We start from the raw sequence: 19,867 nt of genomic DNA, 5'->3' as shown, positions 1-19,867 counted from the left end.
AAGTGCACGTCACCTTGTATTAGGAAGTTGCAAGTTCGAATCCCAATGGTATGCTAGTATATCTGGTAGGGGTCTGACTTTTATACCATAATATGTGATATAAAATATATCTATAAAAATATCTAGTATTACTTAATGAGGCTATATGAGCAGAATCAAGCCAATCACTTATTTTTCATTTTGGAATTGCCAAACTCGAACAAACTCATTATGACACGAGCAGACAAGCTTGTATACAAACACTGACATGTACGAATAATATTTCAATATTATTTTATTTTTAATGTTTTAAAGTTGTATTTCAATAAAAATATATTTTAACCTTAAAATATCAAAAATAGTTTTTATTGATTGAAAATTTTAAAAATTACATGTCCTCGTGACTTATTTAAAAAAAAAATCAAACTTGCAACTCGAACCTGCATCACTTGTCCTCGTTCCATGTGTCTTTGTGACAAAGATATATTTTAATATTGTTTTATTTTTTATATTTTAAAGTTTTATTTCAGTAAAAACATATTTTTAACTTTAAAATATCAAAATTAGTTTTTGAAAATAAAAAATAAAAATTATGTGTCCTCGTATCTTGTTTTTCAAAAAAAAATCGAACTTGCGAGTCAAACCCGCATCATGCGTTTTCGTGTCAACGTATCTCTGTGACAAAGGTTCTTACCAAAAGTGTGGGTCCCACACCATGGAGCCGACACTCGTGCTTAGCCGTATTATAAGGGGACGAGCTGAGCCGCATCGTAAAGTAGGGGAGCGAGAGAAATAGGGGGAGAGGGAGCGGAAAAAAATCCTCGATTTTTTAGGGTTTTCTGGCTCGGTGGTGATATCCCATCTTCCGGGCCCTAGATTTTCTGCGTGAACGAGCGTCCCTCCTCTTTAATCTCCTCCGGAAGACCACCGATATTTTCTCCTTTGAGACCATCTGAAGGAGTGACAGCAGAAATGGTGAGACTTCCACACTCTCGGACTCTTCTACGGCTCCGATTTCGTTTCTGCCATCGGATTTCTCTCTCCCTTCATTTGTTCTTCTATCTGTGAACAGTTTCGTTTATGATCTCATGGTGATCGGATCCGTACGATCGATCGTGTGGTTTTCCTTGCTGTACGGTTATGTTTCAATCTGATGCGAACCATGTTGTTTCTGCTGTGATTTTTGGGGCTTCTCTTGGGATTCTTTGGCTTTTTTGTTTCTGTCGGTGTTTTTTATTGGTTCTTTATGTTTGAGATCGACTCGTGCCTTGATGTTTTATGATCGATCATCGAATTTGCGGTTTTTCGCTCGTGATCTGTTTTCTAGGGCTAGGATGGCGCGATAATGAAGGATTTATTTTCGTTGTTTGTTTTATCTGTCGTGATTGAAGGATTGGGTTGCTTTTCCCCGATCTAGTTATCCTGGATCTTGTTTTGTTGAAATTGAGATGGTTTTTTTCTCATTGCATGTTCGGTTGATCTGATTCTTGATTCTCGATGATTTGGAAGGTATTTGTTTCGGATGCTTTTTTGTTTTTTCCGATGATGCTGCAAATTTATTTCTTTTGTTGTTTCTATCCGTGTTGTGTATGCGAGCAATAATTGGATCAAATTGTTATTCATGATCATATGGGAAGGTAGAGGAATCTTGCTCCCGTGTAAAAGTTCAATGATTTGGTTTTGTCATTAGTTGATAGTCTAGCAGTTTCAGTTAATTGTGGTAACTCGTGGTATATCATCATCCTGCGAAAGTTTGTTGATGTGCCCATTGGATGACTCAGGCCGTGTTGTGGTGCCACTTCAAGATTGAACAGCAGATTCCCATGTGTAATTTGTAGAAGAGTGTGGATGTTTGTCCTTGAGGACGCTTTTGCGTGTGCGTGCATGCAGGTGTGCGTGCATGCATGTGCTTGTGTGTGTGTGTTTTAATTTGGTGAGTTTTCTTCCTGTAAACACCATAGATCTTAATGTTGAATATTTCTTTTCACATTGTAGGCCAATGCAGCGTCGGGAATGGCAGTCAATGACGACTGCAAACTGAAATTCTTGGAGTTGAAGGCCAAAAGAACCTACCGCTTCATTGTTTTCAAGATTGATGAGAAGCTAAAGCAGGTTATTGTTGAAAAGCTTGGAGCACCAGGAGAAAGCTATGAGGATTTCGCCGCAAGCCTCCCGGCAAATGAATGCCGATATGCTGTTTATGATTTTGACTTTGTAACTGAAGAGAATTGCCAGAAGAGCAAGATTTTCTTCATTGCTTGGTAATGATATGCATTTTTCTGCCAATTCAAGTGCAATGTGATTAGCTATTAGCATTTTTATATTGAATAACTTGGTCATCACAGTTAGTATGTTTTATGCTGCACATTGAATGTTATGATTTGTTGGTTTGTCACGTGATTTACCTGTTCCTTTTGCAGGTCTCCTGATACATCAAGAGTAAGGAGTAAGATGTTGTATGCTAGCTCAAAGGATAGATTCAAGAGAGAACTAGATGGCATCCAGGTTGAATTGCAGGCAACAGATCCCACTGAGATGGGCCTTGATGTTTTCAGAGGCCGTGCCAATTAGACCTTTTCACCGCCACTGCTGAGTATGTACTGTAGGCCACGCAGTGAAGATTCCATTGATACAGTTTGGATGCTTTCTGTGAAGTGTTAATAGTTCTGTGGGACATGGTTCGCTGAATATGCTAGTTGCTTGTTTATTTGGATTTACAGTACAGGACTTCTTGTGTATGTTTTTAAACTATATTGACACTTTTCATACATTTTATGATCTTGATATTTGTAGAACGTACATGAAAGTGGGCCTCCCTTGTGGGATGCTGCTTGTGCTTGTTTGTGGCAATTTGATAGGCTGTAGCTGCTTCTGGACTTGGACACACTTATAGTTTCTTTTGATGGGGCTAAAATTGATGTTTGATTAATTTATTCTTCTTTTATTTGAAATGTGGATTGGGAGATCAGAGATGATGCATATAGATTGTTTGGAGTAACAGTGTTTAAGTAAATGTTATTGTCCCAATGATGGATCCTGATTTAGTTTGTGTTGCCTCTAAGATGCATCTCTGCAGCCTTATGCTTAACTCCTGCATAAAAACTACCCTGTGATGTAGGATTTCGATATACCATATGCTTTGCACAGAGGGATTGGAGAAATCTTTTCTATGTAGTGTTTCTTAGGTTGGTGTGATTTGATCCACTGGATTTTTTAGCTGTCTAAGTAAAATATATCCTTGTAGAGATTCTTAACATTGGACCACGGCTGCCCTTTTTTCTCTCTTTTTTTGTACATTGTCTGCTAAATCAGTTGATAGATATACTTCTCACTATGATTTGAGCAACGCATGAAACATCATCAGCCAGTCATGACATAGCCGATTAATTCAACATCTATCTGTATGAAGCCTTCATGTAAACAATATAAAGACGAGAACTGGCTACAATCTTTTGATGGAATGATGATTTCTTCACCTCTCACTTGGGATCAAGTAGCTTGAGCTTTTGAAAACCCAAGCTCTGGTTTGGTTTGATCTGTTAAAGTCACTGCATCTTTCACAGTTTTCACTTGACTTGGTTCTTTTTGTAAATAAGGGTTTAGCATTTGTCTCCAACTGTACTTATGAACTTTTGTGTAGCTAATTGATCGAGCCACCCATGATACCTAGAAAAGCTAATCAGTATCAGTTGATTGAGCCCTCCATGATGCCTACAAAAATTTTCTTGGGTCTCGAGTGGTGGGTGGTCTGCCCCCATACCCAACCTTTTCTTGTCTTTCCCCTTTTTGGTGCTTTGCAAAATGTTTCAATAATGTCAAGAATTCGAAACGTGCGGAATTTCATAGTAGTTGCATACTCAATGGTATATCACATTCTGTAGACCAAAACCATCTCAAATTTCACTTTACAACAACAGGGCCCTAGCTGTATGCTAGAATTAGAAACAATCAAAATGATAAAGCAGGCCTAGGGATGCTTGAACATTCAAGTGAAGGTTGCAATAATCACTTTAAATCATTTTGTGCATGTGCCTTTACATTGAAAAGTTTGTTAACATGTGAGATATTGTGTAATTCAGGTGCATCATCCTAGGTTGCATTCAGATACCTTTGGTGGTTTATACACCTTCATGTTTCTATACTGTTCATTTTTGCAATTGTTTTGCTCTTCTTGTGGTGTATCTGTTTGTATGTCGAGTATTCTTTCACATCTGTAGGAACTTGAATAGGGTGCTTTTTTCATCAACTTCAAAAGTTTTGCATTCTTGTCCGTCAGGTTCTCTTGTCACTGTTTCATCATATATGCAACTACATCCTGGTCTATATCCGGCCACCCTTGGAGTAGATGTCCAGCTCCAATTCAGGTATCGTCATCCTGTATGATACAAGTGAAAAAGGGAAAATTTAAACTTAAGAGAACTATATGGCTTTAACTCCACCAGCTGGTCATCCGATAAGCTATACCAGTGCAAGCACCCTGTTACTTCCCGACTCCTGAGGCACCTATTTTCTATCTCAAGTTCATAGTCTCTTTTATGAGCCCCATAGTTGCTCCGCAACACAGGTGACTTAGCTTGTGTAGGCCTAACTGGAGAGAAACAAACTGTTTTCTTAGTGCTTGGTAAGCTTTTGAATGGTAACATGCAGGACTTTTAGATGTAGGTTTCCCTTTTCTTTTCATGTGTGCAGATGATTTGTATGAACACGAGACCATGGTCCTAGGACCCATGGTCGTAGGTGTGGATGATGTTTGGGCCAATACATGTCTGAATTGAAGTTTTCTCCATTTCCAAAGGAAGATGACTGGAGTCGAGTTTTATACAGATAGCTTATGAATTCTTGGTGTGGACCTTCTGCAGGTTTTGATAAGATGAACTTGTCCACAGGTTGATCTGATTGAAATAGTTGCACAAATTTAGTGACCATGGGAATTTAAGCTATTTTGGATCCAATGCTTGCAGTTTTTCTGAAAGCTTGACCTGCCACTGAACTAGGTGAATTGCATCGTTCTATTTAAGATATGGGATCGGTACTTCTATAGTCCTGTTACTTAGTGTTTGCCTGTTATCTGGCATTGAGCAGCCATTTTAGGAAGACTTAGTTTTCATAAGTTTAGAGCTGATTGTTTGATCCCATGCTGTAAACATGGCTTTGAAGAAGGAAAAAATTACATATGCTCCACTGTTTGTTGTTACAAATTCCTGGTACTACTACCTTTCAGGGACCAAAAAAATGTGCCGTTGATGTTGTCATCATTGCTTTAATAGGTTTTTTCTATGAGGTCCCTGAACCAGTGTCTACTGGATAATCCTAGGGAAGAGGCGATTGGGCTTTGAGATTAGTTCAATGCACGTCAAACATTTACAATCCAAAGACTGTCTGCTCTCATCTCTGCATCAAAAGTGTTTATGATCATTATGTGTTAGCCTTTGACATGTTACACTTTTTAGTCATAATTGATAGTCTATTAACTTCAAATACTTAATAGCCGATATTAAGTAATGCCTTCAATGCTCTCAAAGTATTGATTCTTTGGGGAGAGGTGAGGTTGGAGGTGTTATCATGTTGCAATTATTCGATAGTACAAGAATGACTTTTTCAGGCATTGCAGTATCCATCTTCAAGCTGACAGTAGTGAAAACCATGGAACTGGGGTGTTTGTAGATACAGCATTTAATGTTTGGCTTGTGTCTCTAGTTGTATGCTGTTGATTTCTGAATGAGCTTGATAATAGGCTCAGTGGGTCTTTTTCAAAATTACATCTTATATTAAAACCATGGTCATTCAAAGTTTAGCTTCTGTCTGGTCTGTTTTAGCTCACTCAAGGCCTTTAGAAAAAGAATACTTTAGGATAGCCCCTTATGGTATGCATAATTTATGTTAAGCTGCCCAATTGTTCAGAATTTCATATTAGGCGCTCGATCTTTTGGATACGAGCCATGTGGCCGGACAGCAGATGGTGGGTGCTCAGTTGCAGTGGCACATAGAAAGTGTGCAATCTAATTGTACCTGATCCCACCTAGGGATGGCAGTGGGGCGGGGGACAAGGTCTCCATCCCCCGCCCCGCCTCAAGATTAAAACCCCCATCCCAGCCTTCATCCCCGTTTCATATCCTCCATTCCCAGTTCAAACGGGGATGAGGCGGGGAAAAGGGTACCTCCATCCCCAAATGAGGATGGATTTTAACCTTCGTCCCCGCCTCCCTCCCCGTTTCATACCCTTCATCCCTGGTCCAAACGGGGCGGGGCCCCGCTTTCCCCCGGTCCACTGCCATCCCTAATCCCGCCTCTCCTTCCATCATCTTCTGCACTTGGCATGAAGATCTGGTCTTGCTAGTTCAGCTTTCTATATCTACCGTCATTGTGCCAACAGCGTAAAATTCTGAGGCTGGGATCTCGCCCCTGGGCTGGGGATCAGCTTGCACAGAGGAGAGGCACCAACAGGAATCGAACCTTGACAATCCATCTTGCACCAAGTTCTCACACCACTACACCAACCCCCTTGGGGTAACTGTAGTTAGTTAATAGAGGTCTAGACACATTTACCTTTGTCTTTTCTTCAAATTTTATAACAACCCCCCCCCCCCCCCCCCCCCCCCCCCCCAAATCCTTCTCTCTCTCTCTCTCTCTCTGTTTGCATATGCCACGTGACTCTTGGGTATCTCACAGAGGACTGTGCTGTTTCCGAGTCAACAAATGTTGTGCACAAGAAGGATCACTACAAACTTGTTTCTCAGAACAATGCATCCTTGCAATCACTGGCAGCATAAAGCCCTTCGCTTTGAGCTGTGCAGCTTCATGCACAATCGCTGTATTCCATCAAATGTGGACAATACATCTGCCACAAGTCCTCTCTGAAAGAAGATATACGCTATTTACAGCCAAATTTCTCTTGCGCATTTCATCAAACACTTAGCCCCAGATCCTCCATTCCACAATTCACTTTCATATTTAACAGCACAGTCAACAACAGTAATCATCATCATGCCTTATACCAAATTACATGGAATCAGTTTTATGAGCTATTTTTCTATTTTTTTGCTTATCGAGAACTATAACTTTGATCACTTTGCAATCCTTCATCTCACTTCCGGCTGCCTTTTTGCAAATCTTTAATGATCTCTCTTTTTCTAATTTCTTTTACTTGTACATTGTCAACCTTTCTTACTAGTATCACAAGTATTGGACCAATTTTTCCAAATTATCTTAATGGCATTCAACAACTAAGTATCACACTAATCCACGTTTCATAACCAGATGGATGTCGTGCATTTCTCCAGAGATGACAACCGAGAGTGGATCTCGCCAATTTACCAAACCCGAATACATGTTTCGAGGCGAGGTTGAGTGCCAACAAAGGCGGTGCCTTGATCATGTAGGCATGGCATTGATTGAACGGTGAGATGAATGTGTGTTTTGATCGAAGTTGAGCTTTTGGAGAAAGGCACCTTTGAACCACAACATTGGTTTCTCTTCTCCTCACTGTCAAAAAAGAAATTGAGTTCATACAATTTGAGGAACACTGAAAATTCTTACCGTGACTGAAATTTCTCTTCGAGGATATGGGATGAAACTTTTTAAACATGTAACCAGTTTGACAGACGTTTAAAACGCTTTAAAAAATAGTTTCAGTCTCGTCCTCTACAAATGACTTTCGATTTCAATTCGCTTTTCTTCCATAAGAAAAGCAAAGAATCTAAACTTCAGTTAATAACACGAGAATTTGAATGCCATTGATTTAGAGCTTTTAAACATGGAACCAGTTTTTGTCATCTAATTGAAATGAGAGAAAGGGTACAAAGTGAACCTCAGAATGCGCACAAATCTAAAGATATCACATCTCAGATTCCGTCTACAATAACCAAACTTTAATTCTCTTTTCTTTTGTATTTTACGTCCAAACCCACGTTCAAGATGCACTCCCAATTTAAAAAAGAGATAAACACCAGTCAATCAAAAGACATCATATTTCCGATAATCCCTTTATAGAGAAAATCTCGCATCTAACGAATACCTCAAATCCCTCCAACCGTCTAGCAACATATCCTGCTTCTAATCAAAACCACACCGGAGAGTCTCCAGAATCTCCGCTACATATTCAAATCGAGGAAACAGTTTGAAGTTTGAACAAAGCCCAAAACCATAAAGTTTTCAATTAGAACCCACAAGATTCGGGGTAGAAACAAGATCAAGAAGAACAAGCGCATTAAACACAACACAAATTCAGAACGGCAAAAGAAAGAAGCGTTTATTTACATTCCAAAACGTCAGAAAACAAGGAGAAAATAAAAAAGATGGAAAAAGACAAAACGAAAGAAGATAAGCGTCAGAGGTTCAAACCGGCTACCGGTCTGAATCAAAACCCTAGAAAACCAGAATCCCCAAAAAGAAACCCTAAGAGCTCGTAAACTTGGTGACCGCCTTGGTACCTTCAGATACAGCGTGCTTGGCAAGCTCACCGGGGAGAACGAGCCGGACAGAGGTCTGGATCTCCCGGGAGGTGATCGTGGGTTTCTTGTTGTAGCGGGCGAGCCGGGATGCCTCCTGGGCGAGCTTCTCGAATATGTCGTTGATGAAGGAGTTCATGATGCCCATAGCCTTGCTCGAGATCCCTATGTCGGGGTGCACCTGCTTCAGCACCTTGAATATGTAGATCTTGTACGTCTCGGTGCTCTTCTTCTTCATCTTCTTCTTCTTCTTGTCGCCGGCCCCAGCACCGCCTTCCTTCGGCAGCCGCTTTTCCGCTTTCGGCTTCTTCTCAGCGGGGGCCTTCCCCGCCACTGTCTTCTTCTCCTCCGCCGGCTTGTCCTCCGCTGGCTTCTTCTCCGCCGGCTTCTTCTCGCCCTTTGGTGCCATCGCTACGATCCGATCAAAGAAATAGTGAAACAAATGGAGTAAACAGAAACCCTAGATCGGGGAAGAAAATCGCGAACGCAGATAAATAAAAGAGAAGGAGAGACGAGACGACTTTGCGGGATGAGGAAGAAGGAATTCTGAAACGTATAAATAGAGGTGAGGGAAGGGATCTTATTGGTGAGTTGGAGTTTGGCGCAGATCGATGACGTGGTATCACAGTGGCGGTTGATGAACGCAGGACTTCGTAAACACATCGACGGTTGCGGATTCTGCTAACGTCATGGATCCGCGGGCTGAACGCAGAAAATATCAGACTTGGTAAACTGAGAAACTAAGGAACTACCATTGAAGATATTACGGTGTTACCACTGTAAAATGGATCGGATTCGGGCTGACATCCAATCCCTGTAGTTCAGATCGGGTGCAATATGATTGCACAAAATTTTGTGCATTAAGCAGTCCATCACCCTCCATCAGGTCTTGGGTCCCACACCTGACAGGCCCTGTCCCCAAGATGGAGGGTGATTAGGTGCTTAATGCACAAATATTTGTGCAATCATATTGCACTTGATCTTTTCACTGATCCCTGATATGAGCCATTGTTTGAAACATGTTTTTTGAAAGTGAGTCCCATTTGCAAAATGTCATTTGTGGAACTTGACCATTGATGCATTCTTGAGTTGCAAATCCATGCATGTAAACTAGTAAATTTTAAAAACACCCAAAATTTCTAGAATGCCTCAAAACACCAAAAAGTATATTTGTCCTCCCTTAAAAAGGTGCACCTGAGATACCCTCTAAACCTTATTGTAAGGTCATCCCAAGGTGGGACGACCTTAATGCTTGGTTGCATCTAAGAACACAATATTGATATAAAAAAAATCATCAATTCAGTTTGGGCTCAAGAATGTCAAATAACAATGCAGGCTCTTCTACCTCTTATTTTAAAGAAGATCATCATCCTCAAAACAAGGTGACTACAGGTCATAGTACAAAAGAGGAACAACCTTCTACATGGGTCATCATCCTACAACCCTAGGTAAGCCTTTGAAACCTGAATTTTGTATAATAGCTTTTTGAAAAATTTAAAAATAAAAAAAAACAAAAATATCTCAAAAAATTAGAAAAGTTTTGAAAATCTAAAGAATTAAAATATTCTAAATTTTCTAAAAAATGAAAAAAGCTAAGAAAATAAAAAAGAATTTTTTTCTCTATGGGTCCAAGCTATCATCTTTATTTCAAGAGCATACTATTCATTTTGACAAGACTAAAAGAAGCCTTTGTCAAAACTCTTTTTCTTCTAAACATTCTGAATTATGCCTTTATGTCAAAATTGTATGGGGACGAGTCAAAGGAGTCTGAACCTAAGTACTTATATTGGTTCTTCATTACTAATGAGGTTGCGCTCTTGGACCTGGTCAATGTATCACGTTCAAAAATATTAGCCTTAATTTGGCTTTATTCAAATAAAAAATTATACCAAAATGATCATTCCCTCAAGTATATTTATGCACATGAAAGTCTACCACATAAGATATCTAAGTCTTAAAGAAAGGTAAGGCAGCGATACGGTGAGGTCAGAATACTTTAATTCAATCATTATAGCTCAAGAGTCTATAAGGGTGAATTATAGGTGGACAAGATTATTATTAATGCATGAATGTATAGCTTGTGGAACCTACCTAGGCAACCAACTATTTAGAAAAAGAGTTAGATATTAAATTCCTTCAATGCTAACCATATTCATAGGTTGGTCTTCGGAAGAGCCTTTTCTCTTATCTTGATCAAGAAAAACATTGAAAGAACTTGAAAAAAAAAAGAGAAAATGTTTAAAAAAAAAACAAAACATAAAAAAGAGTAGTTTATTTAGGTTGAAACGTATTTTGAGCCAATAACGAGGTGGCAAGCTCCAGTTATGAGGTTGCCTTAAGGGTAGAGGTTAGAATAGAAAAGTGTATGCTAGGAGAAAATCAATACTTACCTCAATACCAATAACAAGGTGGCAGAATGGCCTTTTAGAGACAAAGGTTGGATAGATAGTGGTATTCCTCTTAGACCGAAAACCCATGGGACCTATAGTTGTCAAGCCTCAAATCAAAAGATGACAAAGTGAGAAATAAAGCCACCTTGAGTTAAAATCAAATACTCTAGTAAACTTACCTAAAAGCAATAGGTATAGTTCAACGCATTCTCATCAAGCTCTAATCCTTCAAAGTTCAAGCTTTAGTGGAGACCATTAGACCCAAAAAGAATGCCTTAAGACTTAATCTTATGCCCCTATAACTAGTCGCTTGAAACCAAGGCAGAATCAGAAGAAAAAAAATTGAGTAAAGTCGAGTATCGCTACCTTATACCAACCTGAAAAAATAAAAGTCTAAAGTGTAGAAATCTCAAGTGCAACAATCAACTTGTCAGGAAGGATCTAATCTTTGTAAAAGAAAGAAAAGAACAAAGATCTTTGACCTTAAATGATCAATCATTCGTCACTTTAATGTAGCCATTGTCCTCCAAAAGCATCAGCCTCATTTCATATCATAAAAGTTTATTTCATACATCTGTATGCACCAAAGAGTTTGGTCACAAGGATTCTGAGTACAAAGAGTAGACAAAAAGATCTGTCTTTTTCTCCAGTGCCACTTGACCAAAGTATGTTTATCTCCCTTCATTAGGGCAAGAAGTCTAATGTCTAAATTGATCACCCTAAGAAGAACACGTTCACCCTAAAGCTTTATTGTGACAACTCTACCCTATCCATGAACTCACAAAAGGAGTAGGACTCCTAGTATTTGTCCTCACATAGTCAGCAAAAAGTTTTGAAAAAAGATTATTACAAAGTCAACAAAGATCAAAATTGACTTAAAATGCATGAAAGGAAGCTATATAACTCGTGTGCTACCCTCGCCTGATGCACAACACTTTATCCCCTCATGCATAAAGTTATCAATGAAAGTCCAGAGTTGTTGCAGGTCTTTACTAAGTCAGTCATATCATGCCTCATCAGGTGATATGGCTTGCCCAACAGCCTCCAAAGTTATCAACTTCTAAGAGAAGCCCAAATCAATATTTAGTGGTCTTAAAACATTGAGCAGTCCTCATTCGGCAGGACCCAAATGGTCCCCAAAACCCAATGATCTTCAACATTGGTCTGACCTCGTTCAGCGAGACCTAGCATGATCTTGACAACTTGGTGGCTTTCTATAGTTGACCTGACCTTGTTCGGTGAGACCCATAACGGTCTCCACATTCTAGTTCTTTCCCTTTTTTGATACTAGAATTGACCTCGTTCGATGGGACCACTATATAGTCTTGGCAATCCAATTGTCCTTGCATTAACACCGACCTTGCTCGACAAGATCACCAAATGGTCTTGACAACCTAGTTGTTCTGGGACTTATTCGATCTTGCACTATAAGACCCATAATAGTCTCGACAATCCAACTTCTCCCTTAAGATATTGGCACTAGCATCGCTTGGCGAGACTACCAACACAGTTTCGGCAACCTATTTTTTCTCTAAAAATATTAGCTCGACCTTGTTCGGTGAGACCCAAACAATCCCTACAACCTAGTGATTTTTTAAACTACCCTAACCTTAATTGGCGAGACCAATCATGGTCTCTACAATCTACTTTTCTCTCTCAAAACATTGGTCTGACATTGTTCGATGGGACCCAAACGGTCCCCACAACCAAATGGTTTTCTAAAACTGACTCATCATTGGCTCATTTATCTTGATTGTATTCAATCTGTCAATCGGTGCTTATATACGTTTAATCTTTATTTGAATACATGAATCCGTGATTGTCTGATTTGAGTTACAAAAATCGAGAACCTGTTTAGGCTTTACCTTTCCTTCCGGCAAAAGATGGTCAAAGCCTGCAAACAACATCCCCATATCTTTCAAAAAAGATTTTAGCAAAATTCGGGGAAGTCAATCCTTCTCCTCTACAAATTTTATCAATAAAGGTATAGTTATCAAAAACACCTTTCTATGGGGTAAGTGCGCTTTTGAGGTAAGAAGTGACATATTTTTTTCTTTTTAGAAAAGTGTTGGGGAAGCTCGTTGCTTATTTGTGGGAAATGCACTTTTTTTATAAGTCTACCTTCTACTTGATTCTCAAATTATTTTTTCTCTTGCATCCCTTTCATTTTCTACTTCATTCTTCTCCCTTCCTTTATTTTTTTGTGTTTTCCATGTAAATATTTATATTTTTGTTTTCATTCGCTTCTCTCTTGTTTTTTTCATGTTTCATTTTTTGCTTCTCAAATGCTTTCATAATTACTTTCAAAATAAATCTTGCTTCCTTCCTCCTTCATACTACTTTTTAACACGCTTCTCCACTTTTGCTTTATGCATCTCTTCCTACTAACTATGGTTCAAGGGATAATGTTTGTTATGATCAATGTTATTTATGATATTTTTAACAAAGTGCTTGATTATAAATCTAATCTCATAGATGTGATTTACGTGCTCTATGTAGTACGAATCAACATTTTAGAACCTGACATGTGTAAAAGTCTTTTTTAGTGATATAAAAATTGACAAATATAAATGCACTAAGTGATATCATCTAACATGTTTTTGCATCAAGAAAACAGGATTCAAAGGTTGACCCAACTAAATCAACCATTTTTTTGAACTTGCAACATCCCAACACAAAGTGACGTGCACTAACTACTCCTGCCAGACAAGCGGGTCCCCCTGAGTAAATCAACCATGATCAATACATAAACAATATGCATTGTGAGATCCCATGTATATTGTAGGCACAATTGATTGTAGCAAACATATATCATCTCTCTAAACCAAAAATGTCGTAACTGCTTTGTCATGATCATGTCTTTATTAGTACTCAAACAAAGACTCAATATAGAAGACCCCTCATTAGACTTACATGTAAGGACAATCTATCCAAATTGATATTGGTCTTTATGTTTTATGTGATCATTTGTTTTATCTTTGTAACACTCCAAAATTTTTATCTTAAAAATCATAGATTTTTTTTTCAAATGGTTTTATAAATTACAACGAAAATTCAAAATGGGATAAAAGTTTTAGTGTATTACATATCTATCATATTATTCATAAATAAATTTAAAATTTAATATCCATGATTAATAAATATCCATTACAAACTTCTAAATAAATAATATCAAAATCCTTAAACTATTGTGAATGTTCGCAGTCAAAAACACTAGCAAGAAGTTTTTTTTCAAATGGTTTTATAAATCACAGCGAAAATTCAAAATGTGATAAAAGCTTTGGCGTATTACAGATCTATCATATTATTTACAAATGAACTTAAAATTTAAAATTTAACATCCATAATTAATAAATGACTATTGCAAACTTTTAGATGAATAATATCAAAGTCCTTAAACAATTGTGAATGTTCGCAGTCCAAAACACTAGCGAAAAAAAAAGATTTGGCTCAGTTTCGGCCACAACATCTCGTCATTGCATGATCTTATATTCACTACCTGAAAAATATTTGAATAATAGAGTCAAATTTAACAAGTCCTTGTTAGTAAATCATTATTCAATACACATAAATTAAAATAAGCATGCAAAAATATATTTCAATACTTATATGAACAAATATCAATTAACATATTAAGAATACATATGGTGCAATGCTTTACAGGATTTTCAATCATTCACATTTGCATAACTCTTTCAATCAAATATTCCTAAACGTTTAAACATGCATGAGTAGTTAATAATGCATGCACTTACTATTACAGAATTCGAATTGTATGAATGAGCGACTTTAACATCTTTAATTAGATTTTTTTTAAATGATGCATGACATGCCTAACTAAATGCATACTCAATTTATGTTTCAGGTCTTAGTCTAACTAAAATTTAGCAGCTTGGATGTTTATTTGGCCTCACTCTAATCAATTTGAAGTATAATTTAAATTAAGAATGAATAACAATAATATAGAATATTCAAAGTATACATGTTTAATAAAAATATGCTAATAGCAAAGATGTAGTTGATAAATGCTAGCGTATAGTGTGTAAATGTAGTAAGTATAAGCACCTATTTTTTTTTCTTAAAGGCAAACTAGGGTTAATAAACTGGTACATTCTTATTTAATGTACCACTGGGTTTTGAACCTACAATGTCCCACCACAAGGAGATGTGCAATGACAGCTCATACAAACCACACAAAGCCTCATTGGTATAGGCACCTCAAATTTGATGTGTTTATGCAAGTTGAAATATTTTAAAATAATTTATATGTAAAACATGAAAGTAGGGTGATATACATGCTAGAAAATTTATTTTCTTTATTTTAACATGATTATTAATTATGACAAATGTTTTTAAAATATGTATACATCATGCTTAAGTATGTACCATTGTGTGTTAATGTTTTATCTTACTCAGTTTACATGTTAGAATAGAAATTTATTGGCTTGATTAAAATACTACAGGGTCTCACACTTTTGGACCTCACTAGCCCCAAAAAGTGATATAGAACTCTTAAACCATGAACCCTATGGCCATAAAATTTTTTGAAGCTCTTTTATACACATAAAAGATATTTTAAAAAAAAATATGGACCAAGCGGCATCATGGTTTGAAAGAGAAGCTTCTTGTAAAACAAGACAGAAAAATTGCTCAATTTGCAGGGAGGGTCCGACATATTATTTGTATGATTTATATCTTAAAAAACATTCATAATCTAGATATAAAATTTTCACACGTGTTAGACCATATATGGTATAAAATGAGATAAAAATATTTGAATTTATCTCATTACCGATAAGTACCAAAAAATCATGCAAGTACAATAAAAATAAGGGTTATACAAAAAGTAAGTTTTGTCCTGTTCCAAGAGTAGTGTCTATCTCATAATTTTAATTAATTACTAAATGAATTTTAATACACGGGTTTCATTATCTGAAAGCTAAGACATATAGAAAACCCCAGTTAAAAATATATTCTTGTCTGTAGAATTCAGAGTGATTGAAAGTTAAGTGATAAGTCTTATGCCAAAAACTGAACCTTTTGCATGCAGTTTGAAAAGTAGATTTTGGTTTTTTATTTGTATTTTATAATTTATAATAAATTTAAATATAAATTTTCATGGTTTGAAAGCTAACACATGTGAGTATCTCCAATAAAAATTTGGGACCCAAACTCATGTTGTAAGAATGTGGGTAAGTATTGTAACAGTAGAATTTTTTTTGCATAATCAATCCTGTGTTAGGGAACTGGCTGGTTTTTTTGTATGGGGTGTATATGTTGCATATTACCATACTATATGCATTGGTTTCTCAACATGATGATATGATGTTATCTCAATTGCTCAGATATGACATTCATGCATGCAATATACTAAAATGTATGCATTCTAATGACCAATGCATATTATTAAATTATGCCATTGAATGATTTAAAAATATGCCAATGATGGATTTTAAAATATGCAAATAATTGATATTGAATTATGTTTATGCATAAGATTGTGATATGCTTGGCATGCATATTGATAATGTATGGAATCATTCATGATTGTGTTCATTTTGAAGGCATATAACTTTGAAAATGGTTAATTATATTTATGTTGGCAATAAAATTAATGAAATAAAGATTGACATATATATTATTTCTATTGATGCTTACAATGAGAGGATAAGTGATACTTCTTATTTTGTGCGAAGTTTATTTAAGGTAAGAAATGTTGATTCTTTTCCACTATAGAGATAGAGAAATTGAGTATCACTGCAATTGCGGAGTGGTATATATGTAACTCATGAGTGAAGTCTGATATATCAAGTTAGAGGTATTGGGAGCTCTGTCTTGATGTTGGTCATCCATCATCCAACAATAGCGAATGGTGCACAGTCAAGAGAAAGTCATAAATTGTTTGAATATACCCCCGAGTTGCTGCCTTGATCCAATAAATGGATATATGTTAATACCTCGTACATATTGGATATCAAAACAATTATGAATTGTGCATTTAGTTAAAGTATTGCATACTTTATGTAAGCAAAAAAACTTAAATAAAAAATGTTAAAGCCACACGTGCATGAAGGAGATCTCTAACTCATATTGATAAGTACATGCATTATTTTAATTGTTCATGTATAATTATGATTTATGCAAATGAATTGAATTATGGCATGTTATTTGTAATTGATATCGTATTTATGATGATATCATTGCTTAATTATCACACACATGTGAAATGAATGCATGTTCTATGTATATTTGGTTTTATTTATGTATATTGTGCTATTGTATTACCCTACCGAGACTCGATGAGTCTGACTCCATTTATGAAATATGTAAGTATAGATTAAAAGGTCGAAGTGATGACGGGATGCTGCGGGCGGACTTGAGAGCCAGTATTTTTCTTTTTCGGGATTGCATTTTGGAAAAACATTTATTATTTATTTTGAACGCAAACTACTTTATTATTGGGACTGGATTAATTTAAATGGTGAATGGTATTCTTATTTAACTCAATTGTTTTGATTGTATGATCTGTAACTCACCTAAAGTTTTAACCAAAAGTAAAACAATGTTTATGTTGTTTGTTAAAATATTTCATTTATGTAATGTGGTTAAGTCGGTTTTATCTTTGGTGATTCGATACTAGATCTAGTACTAGGAGTTTAAGACACACTCATGCTTGTACTTGCATTTAGACGGGCCATATAGTACTTGGTACAGTAGGAATGTGTTCATTGGTAAGCCCATTACATCATTATGTATTGTAATTAATGTTTAAAAAAAAGTGTATTTTTATCAAATGTTTTCTATATGACTAGGCAGAAATGGCCCATGCTAGACTTTTATTGGATTCACCTCATTTTCTCTAGTTGCCCTAATGTTCTTGTAAAGTTGGGGGTAGATACCTCGTTACCCTGGGGTTTTTTTTTTCTGAACTTATCCTTAAATAATACTTTTTTTCTCCTTCCTAAAAATAATGATCAATTGCATTTGACAAAAATTGTGAGATTTCTACCAACGGGGCCTCCACTTGTTTGGCAGGACCTTGTGTTGGGACGTTGCAAGTTCGAACCCCAAATGGTATGGTTGTAGGACTGCTAGGGGTCTGTGTAACCCTAACTTTCTTTGTCAAATTTTTTTTTTACGAGATTTCTAAAAAACATTGCAAAATATATCATAATATTTTGTCATCCATCTGAACTGAACAAAATATCACGATATTTGAAAATATATCAATTTTAAATCATTGCAAATTTATCCCCGTATTTATGCTTTATCAGCTATATCACAAGGAAAATGTTTCTTCCATACATGTCATTTTTGTATGAGTTAATTTCTTTTAAATTTATGCTTCCTAGTTGTTAATTAATTTATTTCAGTCATTATTTTGTAGAAAAAAATTCAAAAAATATAAAAACTTTTATTCCCAAGAGATGTTGGTTGCCTTCTTCTTATTAGTGTGCTCAAAACTTTGTCACTACAATATGGTGCATATTTTCAACCCACTATGATTAAGTAGAGTGCGTATCAGGTCAGAACGCCTTTCATCCATGCGATAAACGACTTCCAAAATATGATGGTTGGACTTTGTATGTCTTAGATGGGTCAGACATTTTTTTTCAGAGCCCTTGATACCTAGATGGACGGCATCTAGAGCTTGCAAAATGAACGGCTGAAAACATAGGGTTCAACTATAGTATTTGGGATGCCGTTCATAGCATGGATGAATAACATTTAAAGGTCGCTCTGACCCGATCAAATGATCCCTTAACTCAGGCTGTCTTGCAACCATGACAAAAGTAAAAAAAATGACAAAATATTGGCAGCCAAAAACTCGTTAGAATTTGATTTTTTTTAATCTAGCATTTTTTGATAAAATCTCAACAATAAAAAATGGAAAAAATATAAACAATATTTTTATAAGAAAATATAAATAAAAGATTTTAAAAATAAAATCCACATAGTTTTTTCATGATAAATAGCCGATAAAAACATAGAATATTGTGTTTAAAACATGATATTTATGTTTTTGATAAAAAACTCACGAGAAATTACCATTTTTAACTTTCAAGTAATTTCTCAAGATATTTTCACGAGATTTGTCACTATGCTTGTTAGGGGGAGGGAGGGAATGGCCCGCCCCGCCTCCCCCCATTTGGATCAGGGATTGAGGACATAAAATGGGGATGGAGGTTTAAATCAAAACCCGTGCGGGAATGAAGGCGGGGATGGACTTATGTGTTTCCTTGTCCTGCCCCTCTTCGTCTTTGATCCCCGTTAGTAAATTAATTAAAATCTTCTTTGACGGTTCGACCTCCTTCTTTAGGAATGCTACTGGATTATGAGCAAAGGGTCCCTCTCCGCTGTTTGGATCGAGGATGGAAGACATGAAAGGGGATGTAAGTTAAAATCAAAACCTGTGCGGGGATGAAGGCGGGGATGGATGGCAGAATTTTGAGATGGAACAGGGGTGGAGACATTCCCCCCCCCCCCCCCCCCCCCCCCACATCGACCCGGTCTGATGCTTGTAGCCAAACACATATAGAGGTGAAAATGGGTCGGATTCAAGATGGATCTTAACAGACCCACATTCTAATATGAAATGTAAAAAATATATCCGAATCTGGATCTCCATCTAAATAAAATCGGATGAGGTAAGGTTGGATTCGAATCCAATATATATATGGTAATAATGGATCCAAAAAAATAGAACAAAGATAACCTATTTCCATGTAAAATATGCAATCTGGTCAGATTTTAATTGGGATCCATGCCAAATCCGACTTAAAGCGCTGATTCCAATCGGAAAATCCGATTGAACATATCTTAATCGGTTTCAAAGGCACATTCAGCTTGTACTTAAAGGACCCATATCCGGAAATACATGTCGGACTCGGATCGGATATCCGAGCATATCCGATCTGTACATGGCAAGCATTTGAGTGGGCCCCACAGTGGCAAAATGCGCTCTCGAACACATAGAAGATGAATTAAGTGATCAGTTAGTCCCCTCGACCTTTTTAAGGGCGTTTCCGTCATTTCAGAAAAGTTCTGCGA

The 19,867-nt window shown here is 36.7% G+C and overlaps 2 protein-coding genes across 2 annotated transcripts; one reads left to right on the top strand and one right to left on the bottom strand.

Annotated features, from left to right (window-relative positions):
* Window positions 1-747: 747 nt before the first annotated feature.
* LOC149828328 (actin-depolymerizing factor 7) lies at window positions 748-2,907 on the top strand. The gene is made up of 3 exons (XM_090017513.1): window positions 748-954; window positions 1,975-2,240; window positions 2,400-2,907. The coding sequence occupies exons 1-3, from the start codon at window positions 952-954 to the stop codon at window positions 2,548-2,550; spliced, it is 420 nt and encodes a 139-aa protein (XP_089873639.1). The 5' UTR covers window positions 748-951; the 3' UTR covers window positions 2,551-2,907.
* Window positions 2,908-8,205: 5,298 nt separating this feature from the next.
* Window positions 8,206-8,954, bottom strand: LOC149828327 (histone H2B-like). Its single transcript, XM_090017512.1, has one exon. It carries the CDS (start codon window positions 8,833-8,835, stop codon window positions 8,374-8,376), a length of 462 nt encoding a protein of 153 aa, XP_089873638.1. The 5' UTR covers window positions 8,836-8,954; the 3' UTR covers window positions 8,206-8,373.
* Between the last annotated feature and the right edge of the window lie 10,913 nt (window positions 8,955-19,867).

The sequence above is a fragment of the Nuphar pumila genome, chromosome 9 (assembly GCF_984573655.1).
Source record: "Nuphar pumila chromosome 9, dmNupPumi1.hap1.1, whole genome shotgun sequence".
Taxonomy (NCBI): Eukaryota; Viridiplantae; Streptophyta; class Magnoliopsida; order Nymphaeales; family Nymphaeaceae; genus Nuphar; species Nuphar pumila.
Note: the sequence above shows the minus strand (reverse complement) of the source record. Positions and strands in the feature narration are given on the sequence as shown.

Excerpts from the sequence above, each read along its gene's own strand:
- LOC149828328 (XM_090017513.1), top strand. Across the intron at positions 2,241-2,399 it reads AAGATTTTCTTCATTGCTTG|GTCTCCTGATACATCAAGAG; the intron begins GTAATGATATGC and ends TTCCTTTTGCAG.
- LOC149828327 (XM_090017512.1), bottom strand. The coding sequence starts at position 8,835 with ATGGCACCAAAGGGCGAGAAGAAGCCGGCGGAGAAGAAGCCAGCGGAG.